The sequence below is a fragment of the Anabrus simplex genome, chromosome 5, assembly GCF_040414725.1.
Source record: "Anabrus simplex isolate iqAnaSimp1 chromosome 5, ASM4041472v1, whole genome shotgun sequence".
NCBI classification, from domain to species: Eukaryota; Metazoa; Arthropoda; class Insecta; order Orthoptera; family Tettigoniidae; genus Anabrus; species Anabrus simplex.
In genome coordinates, this window is record NC_090269.1 from 120331668 (window position 1) to 120350750 (window position 19083).

The following is a 19083-nucleotide window of genomic DNA, read 5'->3' on the forward strand; positions in this document are numbered from 1 at the left end:
GATTAGACTTGCAGGCAAGCCCCTGGAAGTAGTGGAAACGTTTAAATACCTGGGGAATGAATTAATGGAGAATGCTCGACTGGATGCTGAGATTAGTAAAAGGATTCAAGCTGGAAGTTGTTTCTATTGTAGTGTAAGAAACATGTTATGGGACAAAGATGTGCTAACGGAAGCAAAGGATACTATGTACAAGATGTATTACGTACCCATAACAACTTATGGAGCAGAAACTTGGACAATGACAAAGAAGGATGAGAGTCGAATACAGGCAGCTGAAATGAAGTTTTTGAGGAATATGATACAGAAGAGTAGAAGAGACAAAATAAGGAATGAGAAAATCTGGGAAGAAATTGTAGTGGAAAAAATGAATGATAGAATAGAGAAAAGCCGACTAAGATGGTTTGGGCACATAAAGCGAATGAGCGATGAAAGAATGCCAAAAAAGGTGATGGAAATGCACATCCAAGGAAGGAGAGGCCGTGGATGACCACAATTGAGATGGAAGGATACCATCCAACGCAGCATTATAGAAAGAAACCTGGACTGGGACACAGTGTTGGAGGAGGAGTGGTGGAAAGACCGAAGAAAGTGGATAGGAACCATATTTGCCCCTACCTGGCTACAGCTGGATAAAGGGAAATGATGATGATGATGATGATGATCTTTTTGGGAACTAATTTATTCAGTCCCGTATTTAAAATGGTTTTGAAGTTCTCCCAAATATCGTCCATCCCCTTGCCCTCCTTTAACCAATTATTATAGCACAACCTCAAATAGTTTTGAAAACCTACGGAGTCTCCCCTCACATAGCACCAAATAGGCTTAGGAATCTCCACATGCCTCGTAATGCAAGTTTCCCAAGAAGGATCGAGTATCACTGCACTGTGGTCACTAATCCCCTGAGTTACGTCACTTGGTCATTTGGTTTGACTAGCAAAACATCTAAAAGTGCTTGTTTCTTTGTACGACTTGGGAAAAGCCATTATGCCACACTAATAAATGAACTGCTTCTTGCAATAGGCCCCCTGTAGTTGACCTAGCCCAGTTTACTGATGGTAGGTTTAGATCCCCTGCAATTATAGTTCTTTTCCCGTAGCTTACATTTGCACATGTCAATTCTGAAAGACGAGTGATCATGTTTAAACCTGACTTTGGTGGCTGGTGAGCTCCAGTAATGACTATATTTTGTTTATTGGATGCATTATTTATCTCCACCCCAATTATTTCGCAGTCCTCGAGAACCTATTTTAACGTACTGCTTAGCTCTGACCTAACACAAATGAGAATTCCTCTTCCTTTCGACCCTCTGTCCCATCTAAATGTTAGAAATTGTGACCTGAATATTTCTGAATTATATATATTATCCAGTAGCCAATGTTCCATTCCCACAATTGTATCAGAGTCACTCGCATCAACTAAGTTTTCGAATTTTTGCGATTTTATTACCAACACTTCCACTGTGGAAGTTTACCGGCAACAATCTAATAAACTTACCCGATTCGGTATCACTGCCTCTCACAATATCCTGTTGGTGGCCCCGTTATCGCTGTAGCTGCATCGAATCTGCTCCTGTCATAGGTTGTCATTCGGCTGCCCGTTCTGTGCCGTCATCCGGTTGGGTGGAAAAGAACTCGGTAACCCTCGAAAAGAGTTCACCGACTCTCACCACTCCTCGCTGGTTCTGTTGAAGTCCATTTCTGCTGAAGTCCCTGTCGTTGATCCAGCTTTTGCCGTCTACAAAGAGTGATCCTGAACTTTCGGCCACCCACTGAAGCTCTTTGTTCAACCGGCCAATCTTCTTCTGTGATACATCTGGTCTCCTTAGTTCACCACTACTTACTGTACAACATTGGCCTTCGGGAACTTTTTCTTATGATATAGATGTTGATTCCCATAGGGAATCTGAAATATTTGTCCTGAATGAGCAAATTTATAATACCAATATAAATGGTCCGTTATTGGACATTATAAATTTTCCAGCTAGCTCATTCTTGGTTGCCAGCGTTTCGCCCTCGTGTGCTAGGGTGGGCTCATCAGTTGGTACCTAGCACACCTACCAATACGCTGGCTAGTGCATACCGTGGAGGCCACTGCGTAGGCTAACTGGAGCCACCGGCAGTGCCAATGCACTAAGAGACTTTGTCTCATCACTAAAAATTGATGCCTGCTTGGCCATCAGATGATATAGATGTTGATTCCCATAGGGAATCTGAAATATTTGTCCTGAATGAGCAAATTTATAATACCAATATAAATGGTCTGTTATTGGACATTATAAATTTTCCAGCTAGCTCATTCTTGGTTGCCAGCGTTTCGCCCTCGTGTGCTAGGGTGGGCTCATCAGTTGGTACCTAGCACACCTACCAATACGCTGGCTAGTGCATACCGTGGAGGCCACTGCGTAGGCTAACTGGAGCCACCGGCAGTGCCAATGCACTAAGAGACTTTGTCTCATCACTAAAAATTGATGCCTGCTTGGCCTCCACGGTATGCACTAGCCAGCGTATTGGTAGGTGTGCTAGGTACCAACTGATGAGCCCACCCTAGCACACGAGGGCGAAACGCTGGCAACCAAGAATGAGCTAGCTGGAAAATTTATAATGTCCAATAACGGACCATTTATATTGGTATTATAACTTTTTCTTAGTCGAGTTCATTAAATCATAAATGCCCCCCATTATGTATTCAGTCCGTTGCCTTTTTTACTCATTAGTTTCCATGTGGAGAACTACTGCTTCCTCATTCCTGCCATATTCGCACTCTGTTTTGCTGTTCAACTGTTCCGCTTGAATTCCCGGCTAGCACATCACTTTCACAGACTCATTTCTCTGTCCTACATGCCGCACAATAGAATCACCTAATACTAGTGATGGGTCGAACTAGCTCTTTTGAGGGAGCTAGCTCATTCGCTCCCGCTCCTAACTGAGAGTCGTTCAAAAGAGTCGACTCTTGGGAGCGGGAAGGTAGGAGCGAGCCGAGGAAGTCAGAGGCCGCTCTCCGCTCCAGGTTCGTTCGTTCATTCGTTCATCCGGTTTAGGGCAGACGGCTCTTTATGACTTCCGGTCGCTCTTCATGACTTCCGGTCGCTCTGTATGACTTCCGGGAAGGAACGATATAGCGCAAATAGTTTATATTTCCCACAACAGATGGCTAATCTATCAATTAATTAATACTCTATTAACGGTAATGTCCAGTTTAGAAGGCTACTCTCAAATACAATCTCTACTGTATTTGCTACTTTTGAAATAAAACAAATGAACAACTAATATATGCATTCCTGGCAACATTGGCAATTAATCTAACGATAAAGCTTTATATACAATAACGAAGAAATGTTTAACAAATATGCAGTATTAATGGATAACATCTAATATTACTTTGCCTATGTTCCTCTCTTCTTAAAATGATGCTTTTCAAGACTGAATGCACCGTGACGAGACGTATGTTCATGATATTGGCAACACTTACACGTTAATAAATAATTGTTTATAAATGTAATGGGATGTTACTATAGTATCTACTAAGCCATGAGTTATTGATTCATAAAAGCCCAAAATAGTGTGATTTTACATTTTCTAGATTAATCATGACTCCCGTCTTTATTTGAAGGAGCGAGATGGCGCAAGATAGTTCACCTTTCCTACAACAGATGGCAACACTATGCCCAGTTTGGCACGCTACTCTTGGAATAAAACAAATGTACACTGCTGGCAACGTTTGTAATTAATCCAATGATGAAGTTTTATACACAGTAACGAAGAAACGTATCACAAATATACAGTGTTGATTGATGACATCTAATATTACTTTGCCTAAGTTCCATTCTCCTTAAAATGGTGTCTTTCAAGATTGAATGCACCGTATGGGACGTATGTTCGAGATATTGGCAAAACTTCCGTTCGACCCCGGCAGTCTAGATAAGCATAAGAAGAATCTCTATTCCTGTTCACGTAGTTTACATTTCACTCAAAAGATGTCATCAAAATATCCTCTTTCGTCTGGAGCTACAGAAAGTTTCTCACTAGACTCTCCGCATTTAAACAACAGATTCTTTCATGCATTAATGCAGCGTAGGAAACATAACTGATTAAACGCGATTTTTAACGAAAATAATGGAAACTACTATCAGCACAAATGTACATATAACCAAGTATACTACAGTACGCATAGCATTTTGCCCTTTTTTTTTCGCGTACAATATGGTCACACTCTCTTCTATTTTTTTTTTTTTTTTTCAAGAACGATTGAACCGTATGAGAAGTATATGTTCGATATATTGGCATTCCTTACACTACCTACTTCTTCTTCTCCTTCGACCACTTTTCCTACACTTGTGGGTTCGCGAGTGCGAACTGTTCCGGAAATGTGGATTTGGGCTTGGCCCTGTTTTATAATAAATAATGTCATTGGTTTTACGTCCCACCAACTACATTTACGGTTTTCGGAGACATCGAGGTGCCGGAATTTAGCCCCGCAGTGGTTCTTTTACGTGACAGTAAATCTACCGATACGAGGCTGAGCCAGAATCGAACCTGCCAAGTTGGCGTCAGTAGGCCAGCACCTCGACCGTTTGAGTCACTCAGCACGGCTGGCCCTGTTTTACGGCCGGATGTCCTTCCTGACGCTAACCTTATGCGGAGGGATGTAATTAATATTGCGTGTTTCTATGGTGGTTGGTATTGTGGTGTGTTGTCTGAATATGAAGAGGAAAGTGTTGGGACAAACACAAGCACCCAGTTACCGAGCCAGAAGAATTAAATTCCCGACTTGGCCGAGAATCGAATCCGGGACCCTTTGCAGCGAAGGCCTCAATGCTGACTATCCAGCTAATGAGTCGGACTCCTTACACGTTAATAAATAATTATTTGAAAATGTACTGCGGTATACACTTTGGTATGAGTTATTTAGCCTATATTTTAAAGTCAAAACTAGTGTTATTTTCTATTTGCCTTAATTCGATTTAAAACTACGGTATATTATTTACCATAAAACCGAAAGATTTTGGCAATATGTTAATTCATAACTACGACCGCATTAAGGAAACAGGTGAGGATTTGTCAGAGTATTTCTTAATTATTTCAGACAATAAAGGAAACATTTAAGTTATTTTTATTATTATTACCAATAAAACTACGCCGTTTCTACTTGCCGAGTATTATTTTCAGTATTCTGGATAGTGACTATTCGTGCTTAGTTGAGGTTAGTTAACCCGAACTTCGTGTCGTTTATTTGCTCCTAACCTACTGGATCTATACTAGGCCGTACATCCTTCATAGATTATGAGTGCATAGAGGAAGTGAACAGGTAAGTATTGCTCAATAACATGTTTATTTCATTTCATTGTTTCGTTAGGTTGCAAGTTGCCAGAACTACAGCACAAAAACGTACCTAGCAGACAGACCTCAACCACTGCACTCAGAGCACTGACTTTGACTGAATGCGGGAAGAGGCTAGACTGTACCTGTAGACTGGGCAGCCTATAAAAAAGAAAGCGGCTTCTGTATGTCACGTGATTATCTAAAGCATGGTATTGGCTAGAAATGAACGAGAGTCGATGTGACGAGCTAGCTCTTTCTTGGAGTCGCAATTGATAAAAGAGTCGGCTCGTGTTAGCTCTCAGGGAGCAAGGAGGGAGCTAGCTCATACAAGAATCGACTTGTAATTGAACGACTAGCTCTCAAGGAGCAAGGAGGGAGCTAGCTCTTACAAGAGTCGACTCTCAATGAGGGAGCTAGCTCTCTCCAATGAGTCGTTCAAAAGAGTCGGTTCGTTCATGAACGACCCATCACTACCTAATACCACACAGTTTACAGGATTAATATTCTCTGCAACTGAATGAGTATGTTTATTTCTCACTTTTACTTCCTGTAACTTCTTTTGTAGCTCTGCAATCAATAAGAGATTTGCTTCATTTAATTCCCGCTGAAATTCATAAATTTTTGCTTTGTCACTAGTCACATTCCCATTCATGAAACACTTGCTACGGGCCATCCTTTCCTTATCACTGTCCAGGGCCTGTAGCTTACCACACTTGAAATTAAACCACATTCCTCATGTTTCACACTTAGCACCAGATCTCAAGTTCCTCATAGGCTGCATTCACTCTTTAACCACAAAATTATTGGAATAAGAAAGCTGAGACAAGGACCATACGTGATCTCAGCATGAATATGGCGCCATAATGCAAAAGGCAAAAACACAGATGACTGAAGTGAGGCATAATGGGAATGTGCATATGCGTTTTGCACATCATGATATCACAATATCACCCAGTGCAGTTGATTTTCCGTAATAAATATGCACTTAACCGTAATATCACAAAATCCTTACAAATTATCGAAAATCCATAATGGTTGGCAGGTCTGTTACAGTATATATTGGTATGCAACAGAATGGCACACACTATGAAACCACTTAAATTTTCTGTACACAAGGGCGATAATGTTTTGGAAGCACTCTTGATATTACATTTACGAGATACCTGGGTCTAATTCTACCTCCTTCATGGTATCATGGATCCTACTGGATTGCAGTAGACAGTTCTGCATAAGTTCCAAGTTTGCACTGGCGACTGCATTGAGGCTAAGCGAGCTGGGCTGAATAGCTCAGACGGTTGAGGCCCTGGCCTTCTGACCTCAACGTGGCAGGTTCGACCATGGCTCAGTCTGGTTGTATTTGAAGGTGCTCAAATATGTCATCCTCATGTTGGTAGATTTACTGGCACATAAAAGAACTCCTGTGGGACAAAATTCCGACACCTCGGTGTCTCTGAAAACCATCAAAGTAGTTAGTGGGACGAAAAACAATAACATTATTGAGGTTAAGCTTGCCTGTCTGCATGCAGACAAAGGCTGTGCATTTCACTCCAAAACATAGCATTGAATTTATGAATAAGAATAAGATGACACTTAAAGTCCATTGTTGGGCAGAATATTAATATTAATCATATATAATATTTCTTCTTTACATGTTAAATAATTGTAGGAAGCTCATAATAATGGGAGGCCATTCAGTAATGATGTACAGAAAGGATGTGCGTAACTTCTACCACAGTTTAGGGCCTCATAATTCCTAAATTAGTCAATAAAGTAGAGTAGGGTATGATTTTTATTTTTGTTATTTAAAATTATTGGAGGGATGTTCCATTGCTTGAAGCAAAATGGGTTTTTCACTTGTACTGATGACAATATGAGTTTAATTTGGATTTGTTATTAATAGTCACCAAGATGTTGGTGAAATTTATTCTATTAATTACTATACCTATATCACTCTGTTTTGAATGGTAGTAAATCTGTACATCATCTGCATGCACTTGGAATTTGCAACATTTAAGAGCTTTTGATATGTCATTAATTTGGATGGAAAATAACATTGGTTTGAGGACCAACCTGTGAAGGATACCGAGGGACTTGCTTTGCCATCCTCACATTTCCACTGCCACATGTTGCCAGTGATTTTCAAGATAAGAGGAAGAAACCAAGGCGGCACTATTAAAATGTAGTATTCAAAGTGTCTGTAGTAGTAATTTTGTCAAAGACATTGCTGAGGTCTAATAATGTCAGTAGTCACATCCCTTTGGTCCATTGCATGTCTGATGTAATGTCACTCGTAGTAAAGCTGTCATAGTGCTATGTTCATTTCTGAAGCTGGATTGAAAGGCGTTGAGGAGTATTAACCCAATGAACTCGGATGACGAGGCACGTCCGCTTGCGAGCACATGGCCTACAACTCAGATGACAAGCTGGGCCCGCACATTGCCAGTGCTCAAGATATCTTTCTATAGTCCACCCAGTTTGTAACAGATGGCTCTTGCAATAAGATTTTCGTATACTAGAAGGTTGAAGCGGGGGTATGTCAAATTTTTGCCTTGCTTGACCTTCACACCACGTGTATAGGGTGACGCGAAAATATTTCAAATTCCTTTCAAGCCAGTAGTCAATATGACAACTAGCAGTGCACGCGCGTTTCTGAACACAAAGAATTAGTGAGGTTAATTAACAGTGTTTTAGATAGTGATTCCGACGATAGTATAAGTGAAGATATTCAGGAACTTAGAAGATGATAATTTGTGCGAGGAAGTGTTGAGTGTAAATAGCGTAAATGAGTTAGGAAATGTATATATATCACTAGTGACTCAGAGAGTGATGATGACCGAGCTCGATAGCTGCAGTCGCTTAAGTGTGGCCAGTATCCAGTATTCAGGAGATAGTATATTCGAACCCCACTGTCGGCAGGCCTGAAAATGGTTTTCTGTGGATTCCCATTTTCACACCAGGCAAATGCTGGGGCTGTACCTTAATTAAGGCCATGGCCGTTTCCTTCCCACTCCTAGCCCTTCCCTATCCCATCGTCGCCATAAGACCTATCTGTGTCGGTGCGACGTAAAGCAACTAGCAAAAAAAGAAAAAAAAAGACGAGAGTGATGATGATGTAGGGAGTAGATTTACAAGACCTGGTCACTGCCCTTTTTCCCCCATGCATTTCTGTATCATCATGAGGTGAACAGTCAAAGGGTATAAAAAAATATTTTTCTACCTTCTAGACATTTGTCTTTTCATGTCCTCTGTAGTGTACTGTACTTTTTCACAGTGGGAGCCCAGGAAACCCTACTACACAGACTTCCGTGTGGCCATAGCGGCACAATACTTGCGACCATGCAGCTGCCTGATTACAAGGTCACCTTTAGCTAGTGCATCCTCTCTTAGGCTACAAGCTAGAAACTGGGCTCATTTTCCCATGCATATCCCTAGAAAAGAAGCGAGACAATGTGGCAGTGCAAGAAGTGCAAAATTCCACTACATCTCCCTGATTGCTTTGAAATTTATCCCACAAAATCATCATACTAGGTGATTACATTCGCCTAAAGACAAAATTTCAGGTTAATATCTTGTATAGTTCTCTTTTTACAATATCTTTTCCATTGTGCTGCACAAACAGCTTCTCCACTGGGATTTAAATCTGAGTCATGTGACACACAGGGGTATTTAAATGTGAGTCCATTGGGTTGAGTAACTTGTATGTGAACTAAACGTTCAAGCACTAAAAGGGTGGTAGGATGGATAACGGATGATAATCTAAAACAAGATCTAACTTCGAGATTTTGGAATGCGTCTAGTTAGTGCATCTTTCCAACATCTGGGAACACTCCATTTATCAGGCAGTTGTGAAATATATGTCAGTATGGACAGTACAGGTCCTAAGATTTCCTTAACCATTGATATAGGAATATCATCATTTCCTGTGGCATTAGATGTAATAGATCACACATTTAACTTTAATAAAGCTGATATTTCCAAAAGAGAATTGCTCTTGCATTGTTGAAACAAAGGGTGGTGAAATTTTAGGGGTGGAGGTAGAAGCTATTTTTGGCCATGTAAAATGATCATTTAAGGCATTTACCGATATGCATGGCAGATGTTGCTCTACGGCTTTATCTACACCTATTATACATATTATTCCATTTTTGTCTTTGATTGTTATTTTTCATCAGTTCCTGAAAGTAATTGTATTTAGAATTTCTTATTAACTGCTAGGTTCTGTTTCTCAGAATCCATGGTGGATTTTCAGTTTTGTAATGAATCATGCCTGTTTGAAAAAAAAAATTAATCTTAGTCTTTCCATTCTAGATAATGATTTCTAAAATGCACACATAATTTACTGCAAGCCATTAAACTGTTGGCTAGGATTTTGTTGCACCTGGGCTTCGAGAATATTTCCAATTCCCCCTGACCACAAGTCAAATAGCTATCGTAATACACTACTTACAGTTTGTTCTTTTATCTTATTTTTGAGTTTAACTGCCATATTATTTTCTCCTTTTAATCCAGTCATGCCAGAGCTTCCAGGGGATTTTGTGTGTGTGTGTGTGTGTGTGTGTGTGTGTGTGTGTGTGTGTGTGTGTGTGTGTGTGTGTGTGTGTGTGTGTGTGTGTGTGTGTGTGTGTGTGTGTGTGTGTGTGTGTGTGTGTGTGTGTGTGTGTGTGTGTGTGTGTGTGTGTGTGTGTGTGTGTGTGTGTGTGTGTGTGTGTGTGTGTGTGTGTGTGTGTGTGTGTGTGTGTGTGACTCACTCCCTTGCCACAAATCCATAGCACATGTTTATGCCATTTGAAGCATATGTTGTGCTAGTTTTGCAGAATAGTAAAAATATTTTATCATTATTGAAAGTTATAGAAGAGGAATAGTTGTCAACACAACAACATGATACAGTAGGGTAACAATGTACCGGTTACCTGCAATATCTGTTGGATAGAATTGGATAGTCCACGGCAAACTTGTGACATCAGCGATTAGTAGAGTATCTAACAGAATTCCAAAATACATATATCTGTCTAGGAAACGGATGGAGATTCCGAAGTGGGACATCAACTGGTACCTTAACATTAGGTAACCACTCCTTTCTGCCATTCTCTTGTCTATCTGTCCCCCCCCCCTTCCCTCCCCTCATCTCACACAGCGTCCACTTGCCAACGATGGCCAGTATCATTCTATCCTCTGACAAAGACTACAGCCAAACATTTGGAACCCATGATTTTCTTTCATATGTATTCTGTCCACATGGTCTTACATGTCGCTGCTCTGTAACAGAATTCCAGTCTCTCCCACCAGGCTGAATGGCTCAGACGGTTGAGGTGCTGGCCTTTGGACCCCAACTTGGTTCGATCCCGGCTCAGTCCAGTGGTATTTGAAGGTGCTCAAATACGCCAGCCTCGTGTCAGTAGATTTACTGGCACGTAAAGAACTTGTGCCGGACTAAATTCCAGCACCTCAGAGTCTCCGAAAACCGTGAAAGTAGTTAGTAAAACCAATAACATTTATTTATTTATTTATTTATTTATTTATTTATTTATTTATTTATTTATTTATTTATTTATTTATTTATTTATTTATTTATTTATTTATTTATTTATTTATTTATTTATTTATTTATTTATTTATTTATTTATTTATTTATTTATTTATTTATTTATTTATTTATTTATTTATTTATTTATTTATTTATTTATTTATTTATTTATTTATTTATTTATTTATTTATTTATTTATTTATTTATTTATTTATTTATTTATTTATTTATTTATTTATTTATTTATTTATTTATTTATTTATTTATTTATTTATTTATTTATTTATTTATTTATTTATTTATTTATTTATTTATTTATTTATTTATTTATTTATTTATTTATTTATTTATTTATTTATTTATTTATTTATTTATTTATTTATTTATTTATTTATTTATTTATTTATTTATTTATTTATTTATTTATTTATTTATTTATTTATTTATTTATTTATTTATTTATTTATTTATTTATTTATTTATTTATTTATTTATTTATTTATTTATTTATTTATTTATTTATTTATTTATTTATTTATTTATTTATTTATTTATTTATTTATTTATTTATTTATTTATTTATTTATTTATTTATTTATTTATTTATTTATTTATTTATCCAACATAGGACTACTTAGTCAGGTTTATGGAGGTTTTTCTTCTTTTTGTCAGCCCAATACTGTTTCATCCTTTCTTTCTGCTTCTGGAATCACTCTTCCTATTCTCTAGTTGTTGATTTTTGTCTGCAGTCTAGTTTGTTTATCTTTCAATATTTTGAGAGTATTGGTTTTGAATTTTAATATAACATGTTTATAATACTCTTTATTTGTTTTTTGTTTTATGGGGCCACTGGTATAGGAAAGGGTTAGGGCTGGGGAGGAAGCAATTTTGGCCTAATCATGGTGTGAAAATGGGAAACAATGGCAAAATCACTTTAAGGCTTGCTGGCAGTGGGGTTCAAATTAACTGTGCATCAAATTATTCCATTTCTGATGTCACCCTGACTTGAGTCTGTAGCAGAACACCAACGTTCACTTCACAGAATTCAATACATAAACGAAATTCTGAATACTACTGTGAGGTCAGATCAGTATCCCTCCCATGTAGGTGATGTATGGTAGATGGTCAGCACCATCATACATCGCTGGCTTACCCGGAGGTAAGCTTGTAATGAACAAAATTCATCCATCTGCTGGTACTCACTCATACAGCTTAATGATTTAAAGAGAAGCCAGCTTAAAAGTTTGGAACAAACCAAAATTCACTGCTACTTTTGAGGATTGAAACCAGTTCCTTGTACATATTCCATATCTTAGATCATATTTAGGACATGGCACAACAGCTCAAAGCACCATAGACAACAGCAAAGGCCATATCTGCTCATATTTCTAAATATTAGCTGGATTTTAATCATTATGATATAGAAATGTAAAAGAAGGAATTTGAATGAGCACTTCAGTAAAGAACAGGACCAGAAATAGAAAAAAGTCTTATTGGTCTCAGAAAAAGGCAGTCTGTTATAAATTAGTCTACTTATTATTCATGACATTTGTTTCAACGTGGACTGTTACCTTCGTTAATTACTTAAACAGATGTTGTGGCTCATTATGCATGTTGACTAATCCTTATTTTAGGAGTATGCAGAGGCTGAAGGTTTCCAGTTAGATGAACTTCCTGAACATGCAGAACTAAATCAGATTGCTCAGCCAGGTACTCCCTATTTCTATGTGGAACTTCCTACTGGTCAGAGATTATTCCATCGAATTAAAAAGAATTTTCCGCTGCAATTTGGGAGGTAAGTGTTTCCTTTTATATATAACTAGCAACCCACCCCATCTTTGTACAGGAGTGGTTTTTGAATTTATGTTGTAACATTTCCTGCTAGGTGACATTATTTTTATTACCGTATGCCATATTTCTCCAGATCCAAAACGACCCTGAATGCAAGACGACCCCCCACTTTTTCCTTCAAAAAATTTAAATCAGGCTTAAAAAGTGCTTTGTAAAAATCATATGAATGCCATTCTTGTACAGTACACATTTTTAGACTGTCTTTGTCGTCATGCCGACACCGAACATTGGCTTTAGTTATGCCGTGTTTTTTTGTTGCGGCTGCACAATTATTATTGCTGCAGGTTTAATAACTAATAACTTAAAATTGGAATCATAATATCAAAGAGAACCCATTGAAAATTTGCCGGCAATACCTATTCCACACTTCTCTACAATACGACGATCCATCAGGAAAATATTCTTGCTGTGTATAAAACTGTTACTTTTACTCAGCGTTAGGTACAACCAGCTGCTGTTGCTGCTACATGCACTTCTCGCTTGCTGGGTTAGGCCAACTTCAGCGACTAGCGATGTATAGGGCCTAATCACAGACATTGAAGGTCAACGAACAAGTTTATTGTGCTGTGGTATGGCTATTCCGCCCTTGCGTTTTTCATGCACATATCTTACAATTTCATTTTCGACTGCTTCAAAGCGGGCCACTGAATGCATTTTTGTACAGTGCACATTTTTTAAAAATTATCTTTGTTTTCATGCTAACGCTGAATATTGGCTTTAGTTAGGCCTATGCCATACTTTCTTGTGGCTGCACAATTATTCTACATTTCCGAGTGTTTAATAATCATTAACTTAAAATTGGCATAATATCAACAAGAACCCATTGAAAATTTGTCGTCCATACCTGCAAATACTTTACAATATGACGATCCATCAAGAAAATATTCCTGCTGTCTATAAAACTTAATTTTGCTAAGTGTCATGTACACTAGACATGTTATAAGTCTACCACTCAGTAGTCATGGCCTTTATCAGGATTCAAAGGCTTGCATGTTTTGATGCTATTCTGCAGATTTGAGAAACTTCTTTTAGAGGCTAATAGAACATCATTCTCTCTTCACTATATCCCAAAATCTAGTGATGTTACACAGAGAGACTGTACAACTGGTTGCCACAGCTAGCAATGTGTAATAAAGAGGCAGTCGTTGATTGCCAACGAGTTTTGTGTGTGCGCGCGCACGGGAGGGGGGTGAACAGAAGCAGCGGTGTTTACTGGGGTGTTGATTGCTGTTAGGTCATGAATGCAAGACATCCCTTTATTTTTTTCATGAGATTCTGAGAAAATAACTTCTTAGATTCAGAGAAATACGGTATGTATGTAGGTCAGTGCACGATTTTCTGAGGTCCTTCCAGCCGATTGCCTCTAAGCTTGCTCCTTTCTCCCTGTGTGATATTTAAACAATCTCTTCACTTTCACTAAGACTTTCACTCCTAAACCATACATGCAAATTTTATTAAGGTGAGTAAGCACTTTATTTTGATAAGAACTACGTGATAAATCTATATAAATAAAATCGTAACGACCCTGTCTCTGTACATTGAATATTTTGGCGAAATTTCCGTACAGTTATCCGTTTTAGATGTAATAATGACCATCTGCATAATTTTTAAGGTGCCTGTTTGTCTGTTTGTCTGTCCTTCTATAACTTGAAAACTACTAGATATATTTCCTCCAAACGTCATATTTAGAGTCCAGCTCCATGGCTAAATGGTTAGTGTGCTGGCCTTTGGTCACAGGGGTCCCGGGTTTGATTCCCGGCAGGGTCGGGAATTTTAACCTTAATTGGTTAATTTCGCTGGCACTGGGGCTGGGTGTATGTGTCGTCTTTATCATCATTTCATCCTCATCATGATGTGCAGGTCGCCTACGGGCGTCATATCAAAAGACCTGCATCTGGCGAGCTGAACTTGTCCTCGGACACTCCCGGTACTAAAAGCCATATGCCATTTCATTTCATATTTAGAATGCACCTGTCCTTGGGTAGGTTTTAGCACAAATATTGTTTCTATATCCCTGACCTAACTGGGGAGTTATATGCAACTGAAACAGTGATTTTGCACTCGCTCAAAATATACACAACCAAACTTAATGAAAATCTACCTGCCTTAATGAAAATTAATTTCTAAACCTTTTTCTCATGTGCATCATTTCGATAAGTCCCACCGGACTTAATGCAAGAGCGGGTGCCTGCAAAGCGTATTTCTTACAACTTGAAAACTACTGAAAATATTTGATCCAAACATTATATATTTAGCATCAACCTGTCCAAGAGTAGGTTCCTTTGGTGTCTGTCTGTCTGTCTGTCTGTCTGTCTGTCTGTCTGTCTGTCTGTCTGTCTGTCTGCCTGCCTGTCTGCCTGCCTGCCTGTCTGTCTGTCTGTCTGTCTGCCTGTCTGTCTTTCTTTCTATGACTTGAAAACTACTGGATATACTGTATTTCCACCAAACTTCATATTTAGAATCCACCTGTCCTTGGGTAGGTTTTAGGGCAAATATTGTTTCTAAATCCCTGAACTGATTGGGGGTTCATACGAAACCGAAACCGTGATTTTGCACTCCCTCAAAATATACACAACCGAACTTAATGGAAATCTACCTGTCTAAACGGAAATTCACTTCTAACCCTTTTTTTCTCATGTGCATCATTTCGATACCAGGGTTAATAAGGGAGATATCATTAACGGACCGCTTTTCGGTACAAGTCCCACCGGACTTAACGCAAGAGCGGGTGCGTGTAAAGCGTATTTCTTACAGCTTGCAAACTACTGAAGATATTTGAATCAAACTTTATATTTAGCATCCACCTGTCCAAGTGTAGGTTTTAAGGTCAATACCATTTCAGATTCCCGGAATGGACTGGGGTTTTATAGGGAAACGGAATGGTGATTTTACTCTCCCACAATATGTAAAAAAAAGTACAAGATCAACCTGAGTGGAAATCGACCAAACTTAATGGAAATACAATAATTCTAATTTTTTTTCTCATGTGAATTTTTTTTTTGACAGGAGGATTAATAAGTGAGATATCATGAACAGTCGGTTTTGCAGGTTAAGTCCAGCGGACGTAGCCCAAAAGGTGTTGTACGTGGAGCAGATTCCTTATCTATATAAATAAAATCGTAACGACTGTGTGTACCTGTACATTGACTATTTTGGTGGAATTTTCGTACAGCTACCCGTTTGAGGGGTAATAATGACCCTCTGCATATTTGGTGTAGTTTCCTGAAAGTCCTAACTTTTACTCCCCTCACCCTCCTGATTGCGGCATAATCTGCCAGACGAGCAAGAAGGTTGAAATTTGGCAAAATTATACGTTTTAGCCTGTAAGGGAGGAAAATTTCCAAGATCGTTACATTTTTCACTTTTTATCCCCGAAGAATATCAAAATATGGAGTCAATTTTAATGAAGGTGCAGACCCTCGTTTCGAGGTATTTTGTGGGATAAACGGGAAGTCCTATCACATAATGGATGGCACAATCTCTGTTCAATTTGGAGTGATCTTCAACCTTGGTCTTATGACTTTTTGTTGTATCTGCATCCCTTATATGTTAGATTCTTCTCTATTTCTCGATTTTAACTAAATTGGGACTTTTTACCTGGATAATTCATACTGTCAATCACTTACAGGAAAGATAGAATCATCAAACTCTACACGAACATTAGCCCACCCCGTACCCATATGTGAGCCAAATGCTATGTCGCATAATTATCCGAAAAGTCCATTTCTGTCTACGAGTTTCATCCAGACTCCGTATGGGCACCTGTTTCAAGAAAATCTTTGTCATCGCTCTGTTCACTCCATCTGGGAACGTATTCTTTCCTGTAACCTCTTGGGGTGTGCTTTTTAGCTACAGATTTTACAAACCCTACAAGTCTCTGATAATTATCGCTGGTTGCAGGAATCCATCTGATGCATTTGTCCATCTCTTCAGAGAATTTCATCCAGTTTGCCTTTTTAAAGTTCCAGCGTGGGCGTGAGTAAGATGTAATTAAGGAAACAGAGATGCCTATCTCAAGGAAGATTGGTCTGTGTTGATTATTTGGGAAGTCCCCCAAAACTTATCTCATCAAGCACAGAGGGTTGCCTACAGAGTCACCTGTGACAAAACAGAGGTCTGGGTTGGACTCTTGCTTCCAAGCAGCAGATATAAACTTGCCTTTGCCTTTTGCATCAAATATAAGATGAACATTTTGGTCTTCTGACCATTCTATTAAAGCTATGCCTCAATCATGGTTTCTTGCATATTTCCAAGTTTCATTGTGGCTGTTGAAGTCGCCAGCTTAGATAGTTGGATGATTTGCTTCTGGAAGAGCTGGGGTTGGCCAGCAGATGGCTGGAGGTTTGTAGATATTTACAGTGGTTACATTTTGCTGTTTTATTGTTACAGTATGAATATTATTAATTGTACTAGATGAGATGAATTCAACCTGCTCCAAGTTGTTACGTGCATATGTAGCAATACTATATATATTATCAAAGGTAGCATCAATAATTCTATAACCATAAATCTTCCCTCTTGCTTAACTCATCTTCTGTAGCAGCATGTGTTTCTTGAATGTGTACCAGATCAATGTCATTATTACGTGGCAATTTTGACAAAATGTCACGCTTAGATCTGCTGACACCTTCAATATTCAGTTGACAATTTTTAATACCATGTCCAAGCTTTCAAGTCAGTTGGCTCTTAAAAGAGTCGTTGAGTGGATTACTTCGTACGTGCTTCTTTAGCACCATCCAGGGATCACGTGTAGGGCTTTTTAAGGTTTAACCTACAGACGAGGATCAACAACTGCCATGTGAAACTTGTGGACACTCAACTCAACCACACAATGAGGATTATTTCAGGCGTAATAAGATCAACTCCTACCCACTGGCTTCCTGTCTTGAGCAACATCATGCCTTCTTCATTCTGTAGAGCACAAACATTGTTGATAGAATACTCCAAGATAAATGAGAACCCTGACTTGCCCATCCACTCCAATATTCCTGACCTTCAGAGGAACCGGTTGAAATCTAGACATCCACCAGTTAAGTTTGCTCAGAAGCTCACAGAAGACAATTTCAACCCCTATGCCCAATGGAAGGAAGAATGGATCTCAAAATCAGGTGAACATCTCTGGCCTTTCTTCCCACCTATTTTTAGACCTGATCTCCCAAGAAGAACTTGGACCATCCTTAATAGAATTCAATGTGGTCATGGAGTCTATGCTGCGTCCCTGTATAAATTGGGAAAGATACAATACCCCGAGTGTGACTGTGGTGCTGCTTTTCCAACCATCGAACACATTGTAAAGGAGTGTAGCAGAAGAGCCTACCCTGGAGACTGGTTTGATTTTCTAGAAGCCAATACAGAGGCTCTAGAATGGATAACAACTTTGGACATTGAAATATAATGTACTTGCCTTTCTGTTTCTGTATATATATGCCATACGATAAATAATAATCCGAAAAGTAATGCAATGTAAGATAATCTCACACAAATTTCAACCTATTCAACGTTTCTAACTCAGTCTGACCCATGAATAGATGAGATGCGAGAAAATATAAAAGGACCAGCCTTTTAGGCCACTAAATACTGTGTCTTAAGGTACAATCCTTTGGCGATATGACGTACCGTTTAGCAGCAGTTAATCTTTAAATGAAGGTCTGCAATATTGTAAACATGCATATACCTTCGTATGTCAATCTATATATATATTCATTGATGTCGATTTTTAGCGATCGAGAAAGGCTGTGTCTGCTATTGTAATCAATACTCCCCACACCGACTTTGACGGCAGTAGGAATGGGGTCCTTCTCCAACTCCTGTGTAACTGGCATTGCTACGGAGGGCCTACCATTTTAATTAATAATTCACTTCTCGATTTGACTTGCAGAAGGCAAGGGAGCATGCAATTTTGTTCAAAACTCCCCTACCCAATTGTATTTGGGTGTAGGTGAGGGTGCTCACCATTATAAAAAGATGTATCCATCTAAAATGTGACTAGCATTAGGCATAGTGGCCTGCTATTTTAATGGAAACTCACCCACTCCGTGTGACTGGCAGTAAGCTGGCTGGCAGAAGGAAAAAGGGCCTGTCATTATAATAAAAACTCCTCAACTGTTATCTGTCTGGAAGTAGGAAAGGGGGCCTGCTACTGTAACGAAAACTCCCCAAATCGATTGTGACCACGTAGTAGGCAATGGGGCCTGCAATTATAATGTAAACTTCCCAACTCGATTGTGAATGGCAGTAGGCAAGTGAGCCTGCTGTTATCATCACAACTCCGCAACCCACACTTTAAATTGGAAACAACGTATGGGGACCTCCCCATGCTATTTCTCGGATAACGCTAAGAGGCATGCAATTTTAAAACAATCTTATTTACTGCACATACATTATTTACT

General features: G+C 38.8%; 1 protein-coding gene across 1 annotated transcript in view; it reads left to right on the forward strand.

Annotated features, from left to right (window-relative positions):
• The window catches only part of LOC136873838 (CWF19-like protein 1), a 131308-nt gene that overhangs the window by 96484 nt on the left and 15741 nt on the right, over nt 1-19083 (forward strand). Inside the window, exon 11 of the mRNA XM_067147107.2 lies at nt 12478-12638. Within this exon, the coding sequence (XP_067003208.2) occupies nt 12478-12638 (161 nt within the window). The remainder of the gene's footprint in view (nt 1-12477; nt 12639-19083) is intronic.